Source organism: Prionailurus viverrinus, chromosome B1 (genome assembly GCF_022837055.1).
Source record: "Prionailurus viverrinus isolate Anna chromosome B1, UM_Priviv_1.0, whole genome shotgun sequence".
Lineage (NCBI taxonomy): Eukaryota > Metazoa > Chordata > Mammalia > Carnivora > Felidae > Prionailurus > Prionailurus viverrinus.
Genome location: NC_062564.1, coordinates 15133224 through 15146385, shown reverse-complemented (window position 1 = coordinate 15146385; position 13162 = coordinate 15133224). Strand labels below are relative to the sequence as shown.

The following is a 13162-nucleotide window of genomic DNA, read 5'->3' as shown; positions in this document are numbered from 1 at the left end:
ATGATGGTAGATCACTATGTGAAGGTTGGCATTCAAGCAAGGCAGCAGTTCAAAGAATTAAATGACATGGGTACAACAAACGATGTCTGTTTCCATCTACTTATTTACGTGAACAACTCTCTTCGTACTTTGACTTAACAAATAAGGATAGAATGGATTCTGAACTTGTCTTATTCTAGAGATCAGTCATATTCATCCATGGATACATAAATTGATTTTTAAAAGCATCCCTATTCCTTTCATTGTGAGGTGCATTTCTAATAAAATGGAACTTTTTATGTTTAAAAATTATTTATTGAAATTTGGTGTTTCACTTGGCACAATGACAGGCTGAGTTGCATTTGAAATAACTCTTATCTCCAGCAGCAATTAGAAAAGCCGCTGGACTATGGGTGTATGTGTACATGCATAATGTATCAGACACATATCAAGACCTAGAGAAGGAGGTATATCTGGCAATTGGTACCATGTCTCCTCTCTAGTGAAATACTGATCTCAAAAGCAGTTGAGAGGCTAGTAAACTGAACCGAGCTTTTGACAGATTCACAGGATGAGAGAAGCGACAAAAATTGAAGTTCATAGCCCACCAAGGAGAAGAGACATAGTAAATGTCCCAGAACTTTAGTTGGACAATAAAGGGCAACAGTTCAGCAATAAGAATGAGCTAGACATGGGCAAGGGTGTAGACTTTTTGAGGACTGAAGCTTTCATAAAGACAGAGATGAGGTTTGAATCATCTTTACCCACTGTGGATTGAAATGGTCTGCCCATAGCCTAGGTGGCCATCACAAGCAAAGCATTTACTCTCTAGAAGAAGATGACAACATATGGAGGGTCAAGTAAATTAATAATAGTAATAATAATAATAACAACATTTGGATTAAAAATCCATAGAGAATTAAAATATATGACAACAAAAAAACACAGAAGGCGGGAGAAATGTAAATTCAAAGTATTCAAATGTCTTTGTATTTTCTGGGAAGTTACAGAAGTACAAATTTGTATTAGACTTCAATAAATCAATATTCCCATTTTTTGGTCATATTTAGGGCCCTATGCCAGGAAGAGGTTAATTAAAATGCCCCACTCAGGTGGGGCACCTGAGTGGCTCAGTCAGTTAAGTGTCTGACTCTAGATTTTGACTCAGGTCATGATCTCATAGTTTGTGAGAAAAAACCCCACATCAGGCTCTGCACTGACAGAGTCTGCTTGAGATTCTCTCTCTCCCTCTCTCTGTGTTCTTCCCCCACTCACCCTCTCACTCTCAAAATAAATAAACTTAAAAAAAAAAAAATATATATATATATATAGCAAGCTAATAAAGGCAGAGAAATCAAACAACAATAATCCATACTTAGTCGAAAAGAAATCAAGAAAGGAGAGAAAAACTATCAAATGTATAGTGAATACATGACAGTTAGTTAGATGGCTGATTGAAACACAAAGATATCAGTAAATACATTACATGTAAAAGTTTACTTTTTTACTAATATTTTACAATTCCAATTACTCTGAGTTATTCTGGTCACATAAAGTTCAAAAGCAGGTGAAACTAAGCCACATTGTTAGAATAGTGTTTACACTTAGGAGAATAAGGACAAGAAGGTGCCGGTGTGTGACAGTAATGTTCTGTCTCCTGGTCCGTGTGCTGGTTACACAGCTGCATTCACTTCATAGGAATTCATTGACCTGTATAATTATGATTTTTTTCATTGTTTGTCTATGTTAAACTTTAGATATTTACATTAAAAAAACTACCATCAGACAAGACAAAAACCAAAACTGATATATCCTGCTTATAAAAGACCTACATTAAATGTAAGTATGTGGAAGAGTTTAAAGTAATAGCATTTTTAAAGATGAGTTTAAAAAACTAACCAAGAGAGAGCTGGTGCATCTATACTACTATGAGTCAACGTAGGCTAAAAACCTAGACTATCTTTATTTTATTTTAATGTTTATTTATTTTTGAGAGAGAGAGAGAGAGAGAGAGAGAGAGAGAGAGAGAGAGAGAGACAGAGACAGAGTGTAAGCAGGGGAGGGACAGAGAGAGGGAGACCCAGAATCCGAAGCAGGCTCCAGGCCTTAAGCTGTCCCCACAGAGCCTGATGCAAGACTTGAACTCATGAACCATGAGATCATGACCTGAGCTAAAGCCGGATGCTTAACTGACTGAGCCACCCAGGCTCCTCTAGACTATTTTTTAAATAAAGAACACGTCAGGGGACCCCTGGGTGGCTCAGTCAGTTAAGCGTCCGACTTCAGCTCAGGTCATGATCTCAGTTTGTGAGTTTGAGCCCTTCGTCGGGCTCTGTGCTGAGAGCTCAGAGCCTGGAGCCTGCTTCGGGTTCTGTGTCTCCCTCTCTCTCTGCCCCTCCCTCACTCGTGCTCTGTCTCTCTGTAGCTCAAAAACTGGATAAACATTAAAAAAAAAACTAAAAAAAATAAAGGACACTTCATGTTGATATAAGGCTCAATCCACCAGGAAACTGTAACAATTCTAAATTGTAATGCTACTAATTGTACAGTCTCAAAATAAATAAAGCAAAAATTGACAGAATCAAAGGAGAATTGGTAAATTCATGATATTAAAAGATTTTAAGACCTCCTTTTCAGTAACTGATAAAATAAGAGAACAAAAAATTAGAAGGGTATAGAAAATTTATACAACAAATTAACATATTTACCTACTTGATATTACCAGAACACTGCACCCGACAACTGATGAATACGCATTATTCTCAAGTGCACATGGAACATTTGTAAAAAATGACCATATGTTAGTCATAAAGCATTTCTCAACAAATTGGAAAAGTGTGAAATCATACAGAATGTGTTCTCTAACTACAGTATAATTAAAGTATAGTCAATAACAGAAAGAAAATTTTAAATCTTCATATATTTGGAAAACAGAGACTTCCAAATAATTCATGATTCGGAGAAGAAGGTACTGTGGAAATATACAGGAAATACCTTGAATGGAAGGTTAGTGAAAATACTGCATATAATGTAGCAGGATAAATGGAATGCAACTAAACTAATGCCTTAAAGGAAATTAATACTCATATATGCATGTATTAGGTAAAAATATTGCCTGAAAATCAGTAGTCTAAGTTTCCATCTCAAAGAAAATTAAATTCCATCACATGGAGAAAAACAAGAGCAGAAGTGAAGTAGAAACCAAACATACAAGAGAGAGAATTGATAAAGCCACATTTGTTCTTATAAGAAAAACCTAATAATACCCTCCAGTTCCATTATGCTAAGTGAAATTAGAGAAAGACAAAAATCATATGACTTCACTCATATGAGGACTTTAAGAGGCAAAACAGATGAACATAAGGGAAGGGAAACAAAAATAATATAAAAACAGGGAGGGGGACAAAACAGAAGAGACTCATAAATATGGAGAACAGAGGGAGGGTTACTTGGAGGGGTTGCGGGAGGGGGGATGGGCTAAATGGGTAAGGGGCACTAAGGAATCTACTCCTGAAATCATTGTTGCACTATATGCTAACTAGTTGGGATGTAAATTAAAAAAAATTTTTTTAATTAAATTAAAAACTAATAAAATGTATGAAATCTTGACAAGGCTTATCAAGAAATAAAAAGAGGAGACAAAATAACCAGTAATAAAATGGAAAAGGGGGCATCAACTTAGAACCTACAGACATTAAAAAGCCAGTAAAATAATGTTATGAAAAATGTTATGCCGATGTATTTGAAGATGTAAATGAAATAGACAGATTGCTGGAGAAAAATTACCAAAACTGACAAAAAGAAATTGAAAGTTGGAATACTTCTATATCTATTTTTAAGTTAAATCTTTAAAAACCTTCCTTAGCAGAATGCCCCAGTATTAGATGCTTCCACTAGTGAAGTTTTCAAACATGTAAGGGAAAAGTAACACCAATCTTACACAAACTCTTTCAGAGAATATATAATGATAAATCACATCCATAACAAAGTCAGCATAAGCTTGATACTAAAATGTGGCAAGGATATTAAAAGAAAGTCAAGGGGCGCCTGAGTGACTCAGTTAAGAGTCTGACACTTGATTTTGACTCAGGTCATGAGTTAATGGTTCATGAGATCAGGCCCCATGACCAGCTCCATGCTGACAACACGGAACCTGTTTAGGATTCTCTCCCCCACCCCCCCCCCCAAAATAAATAAACTTAAAAAATTTTTTTAAGTCAAATTACAGGATAACCTTTTTCATGAACATAGATATAAAAATTCTAAACAAGAAATTTATACACTGAATCAATCAATACATAAATAGAATAATACATGCCAAGCAAATTGGGTTTATTACAGGAATAACAGATAGGTTTAATATTTTAAAATCTCTCGATGTTATTCACAGCAGCAACAGAATAAAAGTAAAAAAACACATTTGATCATCTCAGTAGATAAATAAAAACTATTTGATAAATATCAACAATTCATAAAAAAATTCTTAGTAAACTAAACTGGAATTTATTAGAATAAACTTGGGAAACTAGTAAAATACCTCCTTAATCTGATCAAGACTATCTACCAAAAACCTTATAGCAAAGATCATAGTTGCTGGCAAATGAGATCAGTGATGAGATAAGGATGTCTCATGACTACCATGTCTACCATGACTTCTATTCAAAATTATATTTAGAGGCCCAATCCAGTTAGGAGATGTGGTGGGGAGGTCAGGGGTAAAAGTTTTAAAACAAAAAGAAAAAGAAATTGTAATTATTCACAGATGACTGCTGCTGCAAAAATCCAAAAGCACTCACTTTTAGAGTTAATGAGATAAGTCTTTTGATATAAGGTCAATATTGAAAAATTATTGTATTTATATATGCTAGGAAAAAAAAAGTAGAAAATGCCATTTAAAAGCCAATATCATTTCCAATAGAATCAAAACCACAAAAAACAAAGGAATGAATCTAACAAAAATGGCTTGAGAACTTTACAGAGAAAATTATTTAGAAAAATATAAAAAGACTTTAAAAAGTGGAGGAATATGTTATGTAAATGAATTGGAAGCCTTAATATGATATCAATTTTCCCAAAGTTGATCTATAGATTCAGTGTAGTTGCCATCAAAATTCTAACAGTTTGTGTGTATGCATTTGTGTGAATTGACAGGTCAATTCTGAAATTTATATGGAAATGCAGAATCAGGAATAGCAAAAACAATCTTAAGTCAGATGAACAAAACTGGAGGATTTACTCCATTAAATACAGACATTTAAAACTATACAAATGAACACAAAATGGTATTTACACGAGTAGACAAATAGACTAAAGGTTAGATATTCTTGAAACAGCCCCACAAATATACAGTCAATACCTGATTTATGACAAGGGAGACACTTTAGAGAAGTAACAAAAAATGATCTTTTCAACAAATTTTGAAAGATCTATTGAATATATACATATATATTCATATACATATATATATATTCATATACATATATATATATATCCAGACTCCTATCTAACACTATCCATTAAATTAATTCTAGGTAATTCCAGGTGGATTGTAGATCTAACTGTAAAATGTAACACATAAAGCTCCTAGAAGAAAACATAGGTGAATATCTTCATGGTCTTGGGTAAGAAAAGTCTTCCTTAAACAGGAAAAAAATAGCATAACAGGGTATTCCAGTGGTCACTAAACATAGGTAAAGTTACTCAACATCATTGTTTTTTAGAAAAATGCAGAATAAAACTGCAACGAGAGAACTCTGCGTAACTGCCAAAATGGAAAATGGTTAATTAAAAAAAACGGACAAACCCAAGTGGTGACATGGATGGAGCAACCGGAAGTCTCATCATGAGCTGATGGGAGCCAACTAATAAAAGAACTTTGAAAAACTCTTTGGCGTGATCTAATAAAGTTGAGCATATGCATACCCCAAATCTAGCAATTCTACTCATACACACATTCCAACAGAAATGCAGGCCTAAGTGCATCAAAGAACATGCACATGAATGTTTATAATTTTTTAAAACTGGGTAGGGATACAATAGAATTTTTGTGTCCTAATCTGTATATTAGAAGGACTGTATATATGTATAGTCCTGATCTGTAAACCGGAAGTTATCAGTGAAAAATTCATTTTTTGGTTTCCTATTACAAAAAATAACATATTTATTTTAATAAACTTGGTTCAGTTCAGTAAACAATAATAATTTAATGTCAACCACAATCCTTCTGAATGAGTCAGGAATTGCCTGCTGCAAGTAATAGAAAATCTAGCTAACTGAACAATGGATACACACATGGGAATTCATTTGTATCATGTTACAAGAAATACTTTATGTGGTTCATCTGCTTAACCTCATTTTAATTATTTATTTTAATGTTTATTTGTTTTGAGAGAGAGAGAGAGAGAGAATGCATGCAAGTGGGGGAGGGGCAGAGAGCTAGGGAAAGAGAATCCTAAGCAGGCTCTGCACTGTCAGCCCAGAACCCAACTTGGGGTTTGAACTCATGAACTATGAGATCATGACCCAAGCTGAAATCAAGAGTCAGATGCTTAACCGACTAAGCTACCGAGGCACCCCAACAACCTCATTTAAAAAACCCAGGATTGTTATATCCTTTGGCTACATTTTCGCGTATTTACTTTTTAACGAAATACATGTTGCCTCATAGTTTCAAGATGGCTTCTGTGACTCAAGGATTGTGTCATCACAACCTGCATTCCAAACTGGAAAAGACAGAAAGAGGCAGTGCCAGCAAAGCACTTTATCTTTCATCCGGAAGCAAAGCTTCCCACCCTCAGCTCCTCAGCAGATCTCAGTTTTCTGAGATACTAGGTCACATGACCATTCCTAGCCACAAAGGGCTCTGGGGAAATAAGAAGGCTTTCCTCCTCCTACCGTAAAGTGATGGAAAGCGAGGAAGGAGTTCAGAATGACTTCCATTAGCCCACAAAAGTCTACCAAACCAGCCACTAAATTTACCTTTTCTTATACTCAATTTATTTTCTTACTTTAATTTCCCACATTCATATTACATTCATTGCCTCTCTTTTTTTGGACACAAATATGCTTTAGATATTTTAAAAAATGAGATCATCCATTTACATACTATTTACTAGCCTTTCACCTAAAATATTATGCTAGTAAATACAAATGACATAATGATTTTAATGCCTGCATGGTACTTCATTATATGGATATACCATAATTTGACCACATCTCTACTTTCAAACATTTAAATTGCTTTATTTATTTTTAATTTTTTTTTTACATTTATTTATTTTTGAGAGACAGAGACAGAGCATGAGTGGGGGGAGGGGCAGAGAGAGAGAGAAAGAGACACAGAATCTGAAGCAGGCTCCAGGCTCCGAGCTGTCAGCACAGACCCTGACGCGGGGCTCGAACTCACAGACTGTGAGATCGTGACCTGAGCCGAAGTCAGACACTTAACCGACTGAGCCACCCAGGCGCCCCTAAATTGCTTTTTAACTTATATTATAAATAACAGCATAATACAGATGCTTATATATACAACTTTCTTAGAATATGTTCCTAGAAGTGGTTTGGTAGGCGAAGCATGCATACAGTAAATATTGTGTGAATATTGCCTAACAAACTTCTTCTCAAAGAACAGGAGGGATTCAGGAATACTCAGGTACATGGCTCATATCAGTGTTTTCCAAACACAAGTCTTGATCCATAGTGGACAGTAAAATCAATTTATGGATTGCTAATCAGTATTAAAAAAACACACCTAGAGTAGAATAGAACAAGAAAGTATTAGTGTGCGTTGTTCATAGTTGGGTGAAACTTCTGTTTCTGCCGTGAGTCTGTTTTTTGTACTGTATCATGAAGAAATATGAGTATTTTGCCACGAGTTGCAAACAAAAAGTTTTAAAAATGTTCCCATAGATGAACTCTTCACGCATGCCTTCCGATCTGTAGCACTCCTTATTTATTTCTATTTCTTGTTAATTGCCTTGCTAAGAAGTTTTCTAACAGTAATAAATTGCAGTGGTGATGGCAACATTCCTGATCTGCTTCTGACCTAAATGAAAACGCATCCCATGAAGTTTTGAAATGTAGAATTTTCACTGTGGTTAATATCTAGCGTGAAGGTTCAGTGAAGGTTTCCTTTCCTCTTTATGTCAAGTTACATAAGGGTTTTCTTTTTCATTCACAAGGAGTTGGATTTATTTTTAGTTAACTGTTATGATTAATTCCTAATTTCATTACCTCTGGTCAGATAATATGCATGGTGGCCTGTAAAATTTCTGCTGTTTGGAAATTATTGAGATTTTCTTTGCGGACCAAAATACAGTCAGTTTTTCTGTTAAGTTTGATAATAATGAATATTCTACAACAAGAAGATAAAATTTTCATTGTCTGTTGAATCCAGCTTATTAACCTTCAAATCTTCTATGTCTTTATATAGCTATATCTTAGATATCATTTATTCTTTCTTTCTTGAGCTGTCATTGAAACCTTCAACCAAGATTTCAATTTTGCACTTTATTTTCCCAAGACTAGTTACTGTGTGTGTGTTGTGTATATTAATGATATATAAACAATCATGCCCATTCTTTTTTATGTTTGTTTATTTTTTATTGAGATATCATTGACATGTAAAATTTTGAGTTTCAGGTATACAACAGAATGATTTGATACATATATAGTGAAATGATTATCACAATCAGTCTAGCTAACATCCATCACCACACATAGTTACAAATTATATACAAATATTTGTATATATTATATTTTTCTTATGGGAACTTTTTTTGCTTTATATTGTCAATAATCTCTTAAAGAAATTTGTTTTATGTTTACCCTTTCTGGCCAACATTTGTGACGTCGATAGATCTGGTTCTGTTGAATATTTTTTCTCTTAATTATGACGCACATTTTACTGCTTCTTAGTACATCTCATGCTTTTTTTTTATTATATGCCAAGCATTGTGTGAGAAAGAACAATAGCAAATGATATTTTCCCTGAAAAAGTTCATGCCTCTTCCTATGTCAGGCCTTTAGAGTGGAGGCTAAGTCATTCTAATCTGTAGTTGAGCTGGATCTGGGCGTTTTTGAAGCTTTCGATTTAATTTGCCACTAGTTACAAGTGTCATGAGGGAAGATAAGGATTATCTCTTTAGCAGGTTTTGGAATTTGTCCGGTATATAGCTCTCTGTTCTTTACATAGAAAGTTTATGCTACTTTTTTTTTTTTTTTAACATTTAAATGTTTCTTTCTTTATTTCTGAGAGAGCAAGCACAAGCAGGGGAGGAGCAGAGAGAGAAAGAGAGCATAAGTGGGGGAGGGGCAGAGAAGGAGACAGAATCTGAAGCAGGCTCCAGGCTCTGAGCCATCAGCAAAGCTGCAGAAAGCTGAGGACGATGCTGGAGAGAAAAAGAACTCAGTGATTCAAAAAGTAGGCAGCACTGGGACACTGGGTGGCTCAGTCAGATTAAGTGCCCAACTTCGGCTCAGGTCATGATCTCATAGTTCCTGTGTTTGAGCCCCGTGGGGGAGGGGCACCCCGTGTCTGGAACTTTCTTTTGCATACAGGTCTCCACGCACACCTTACTGTTACTCATCTCTGAACTTTTGCTTCTGCTACTCTCTTTGCTTGGGATGTCCCTTTCTTCCCTACCTCCATCCCCGGACACACTGGCCAAATGGGACCGAGCCCAACCTGGAGATTCAAGGAAGGCTTCCAGGAAGAAATAATCCCTGAAGTAAATGCCCTGCGCCAGCAAGTGGATGTCATTTTAGACTTCACAAATTACGCTGTTTTCCTGTATGCCTCCTCCCGCTAGACTCTGGGATGCTCCAGGATGGAGACGCTGACTGACCTATTTTTGTTTCTGCTATGTCTGAACACAGTGACCAGTTCAGAGTAGGTACCCAATAGTACTCCACTAAAACTGAGGCTGGCTCATCCCTCTCCTGCCCTGTATTTTGATAATAAGGTTCATGTCTCTCTCTCAGAGCAACTACTTCTATTTGTCCCAGGGACCGGGGCAGTGAAGCTAAGGCCATTGCAGCTTCCAATGTCTGAATGCCGTTAATCCTTTTACTTCATTTTGGAAGAGGCAAGGTCATGTCTCAGAATCCTCGCTTTGACCTACTGATTTTTAGGCCTTGCTACTTTAGTGCAGTATCTATCTCTGAGTCCAGTTGGACTAGTGAAGTATTTATTTTATTATTCCTGGACTAATCAGATACTACCTACAACTTGACTTTAGAATGGACAAAGACACGCTAGAAGCCTTAGTAGTTATGAAAAACCTATAGAAAAAAACTTTTTTTTTCTTTTTTTTTCTTCAACGTTTATTTATTTTTGGGACAGAGAGAGACAGAGCATGAACGGGGGAGGGGCAGAGAGAGAGGGAGACACAGAATCGGAAACGGGCTCCAGGCTCCGAGCCATCAGCCCAGAGCCTGACGCGGGGCTCGAACTCACGGACCACGAGATCGTGACCTGGCTGAAGTCGGACGCTTAACCGACTGCGCCACCCAGGCGCCCCTAGAAAAAAACTTTTAATTAAGACCTTTCTGTGTACTAATTAACTTTTTGTTTCAAGTTGGGAAAGACAAACATTAATGAAATTTTACTAGTCCTTGTCATGGGACACGAGTGTTGCTTAGGAATGTATTTTGAGAACCTCTGCTCCAGTTAAACAAAATTTAACTGTAATTTTATAATATATATATATACCAACTGTCAACAATAGGTTCTTCTATTTCATGAAAATGAACAAAATTTATATTTTGACTAATGGTGTTTGCTTCCTGAAATAGGCTCATAACCCTACCTTAATTATTGAAGAAGGTAACCATTTGCCATCTTTTTCCTTCTTAGGCTGTGAGGTTGAGATTCTTGGTGTCAGACCTACTTACTGCCTAGAATATAAAAATGTCCCAACGGATATCAATTTTGCCAATGCAGTGAGCGATGCTCTTGACTCCTTCAAGTAAGTGTCCCAAAGTCTTAGTCATACCATTGTTCTTCATGGTTTTTAGGACTGGTAATGAATGCTAAAGTGAACTAAGAAGGTTTGGCATGGGTGGAATAATGTCTTAGAAACGTGGTGAGCCTCTTGCATGGTGAATGTTAACTACTACCAGAGAATAATTGTGAGTGAGTCATTTCAGGTAGGGGCACTCTATGTAAATGTTGAATTGGGAGCAAGAAAGTCCCCGAGGGTTTGGGACTTTCTTTTTTATGTTGATGGACAAGAGAGAAGCAAAATGAATATCAACATCTCTCTAATTTAAGATTTAAGGGAATACTTGTATTTCAGAAAATAATTATTTGGCAAAAAGGAAGGATCTGTGGTGAAATAAATTTGGAAAAATTGCCTACTCTACCCTCTTCTTGGTAATGTACGAAACACATTAGCATATTAGCACATAGAACCTTTTCTTCCGCTCCCACATGGAACAATGACACAGAACTTTAAAAGTGTAGAAATAAGTAATGTTGTCCTGAATAGCACATAAGAGTCCGTCAGAGACAGGGCACCATCAGAGAAGGGGCACCTGGGTGGCTCAATGGGTTAAGCATCCTACTCTTGATTTCAGCTCAGGTCATGATCTCATGATTCATGAGTTTGAGCCCTGTGTTGAACTCTGCGCTGACAGCACGGAGCCTGCTTGGGATTCTCTCTCTCCCTTTCTCTGCCCCTCCCCTGCTCAGGCACTCTCTCTCGCTCTCGCTTTTGCTCTCTCTCTCTCTCAAAAATAACAAATAAACTTAAAAAAAAAGAAAAGAAAGTGATCAACAGGAAAGGTCAGGAGAAAGCTTCAAGTCAGTCTCAGAAGCTACTAGAAGTGAAAGTCAAGATGGGAGACCGGGTGGGGTCTACGTGAGAAATCAGCAACCAAGAGGCTAAAGATGCTGGGGGCTCTCGGACTTCTAGGGCTGGATTTGAGATCCCCTTGGCTGTTGAATGATTCTCCTGGGTGGGATCAAGGCAGAGGGCCCGTAGTAATCAGCGTGGAGACCAGGGAGGGACATTTATTCTCCCAGGAGGAAGAGCCAGGTTCCAAGCTTGCAGACCCCGCGAGCCAGCATATCCTAGGTGCTGCATATAGCTCACTGGCACGAACTCCATGAATTGGCCCAGAGCTGAGATTCCCCGGGTGTAGAGTTGACCGATCAGGAATCCCATTCTTGCCATCACCACCTAACCATGGCAGAGAGGAGCAGTCACCCCCACGGAACTACACAGGGAGAAAACAACACCCCTGCCTTCGTTGCTTCTTCGAATAATTCCACATCCGTGAAACCCATCAAGACGGTCTTTTGAGGGACAGGAAGTTTCAAGCTCTGACAGGTTGGAGAGGAAATAGGTTTGAAATACTTTAAAACTGAGATGTAACCAGTTTAAAAGTTTAGATTTTTTTTCTGGAGGGAAGAGGGAAAGGGCAGGGTCTGGGAACTTTAAATAAATATTATGAAATATTAAATAAATATTCTTCAACATATGGTTTATAAATCATATGTGTTATATGATTCTGCCTCCTACCTACTCTGCTTTCTTTCCCTTGCCCACAAGGGCTGGAAACCACACACATGATGAACTGGAATATCGAGTTGCAACCCAGTTTGTGCAAAGCCAAACAGCACCACCCGCCCAGCGGCTGAGCAGAGCTAGAACTCTGGAACAGCTCTGTGTCTATACCGTGCTATTTCCAACACATCCGAAATGCTAGCCACTCCCCACCCACCCCCCACAGCCTATTGCTGTGCTGAATATGAACACGTGAAGACCTCCAAATAACCCAACACTCTATATGGGAGTGTAACCTTTTACACATTCATTTTGCTTTGACAGCTGAATGGTCCCAACTGCATACAACCCAGTGACTCACAGGTAGAGAGTCACACAGTCACAAGAGACTCAGATTAGCCCTGGCCTGCAAGCTGGCCTCTCAAGCAAAGTGTCTTGTCCCGAGGCACACCAGAATGCAGGACGAGTCGGTCCTGCACTCTGTTTCCCAGAGAAGTTTCTGTTCCTGTTTCTCTGTTTCTAGAGAAGTTTTTCTTTTCTTCTTTTCAGGCAACATGACAAAGCCATGGAGTGCTGGGGAGTAACATCTTTACCTTAGAGCACAGCATTTAGAGAGGGGAAAGATGGGGGTGGGGGTGGTTGTGTGTGTGTGTGTGTGTGTTTAGCAAAGGCAT

The 13162-nt window shown here is 37.5% G+C and overlaps 1 protein-coding gene across 3 annotated transcripts in view; it reads left to right on the top strand.

Annotated features, from left to right (window-relative positions):
* ENPP6 (ectonucleotide pyrophosphatase/phosphodiesterase 6) overlaps nucleotides 1–13162 on the top strand; it is a 146506-nt gene that overhangs the window by 106048 nt on the left and 27296 nt on the right. For all 3 annotated transcript variants that reach the window (XM_047857335.1, XM_047857336.1, XM_047857337.1), the window contains one exon: nucleotides 10835–10946. In XM_047857335.1, the coding sequence (XP_047713291.1) occupies nucleotides 10835–10946 (112 nt within the window). The remainder of the gene's footprint in view (nucleotides 1–10834; nucleotides 10947–13162) is intronic.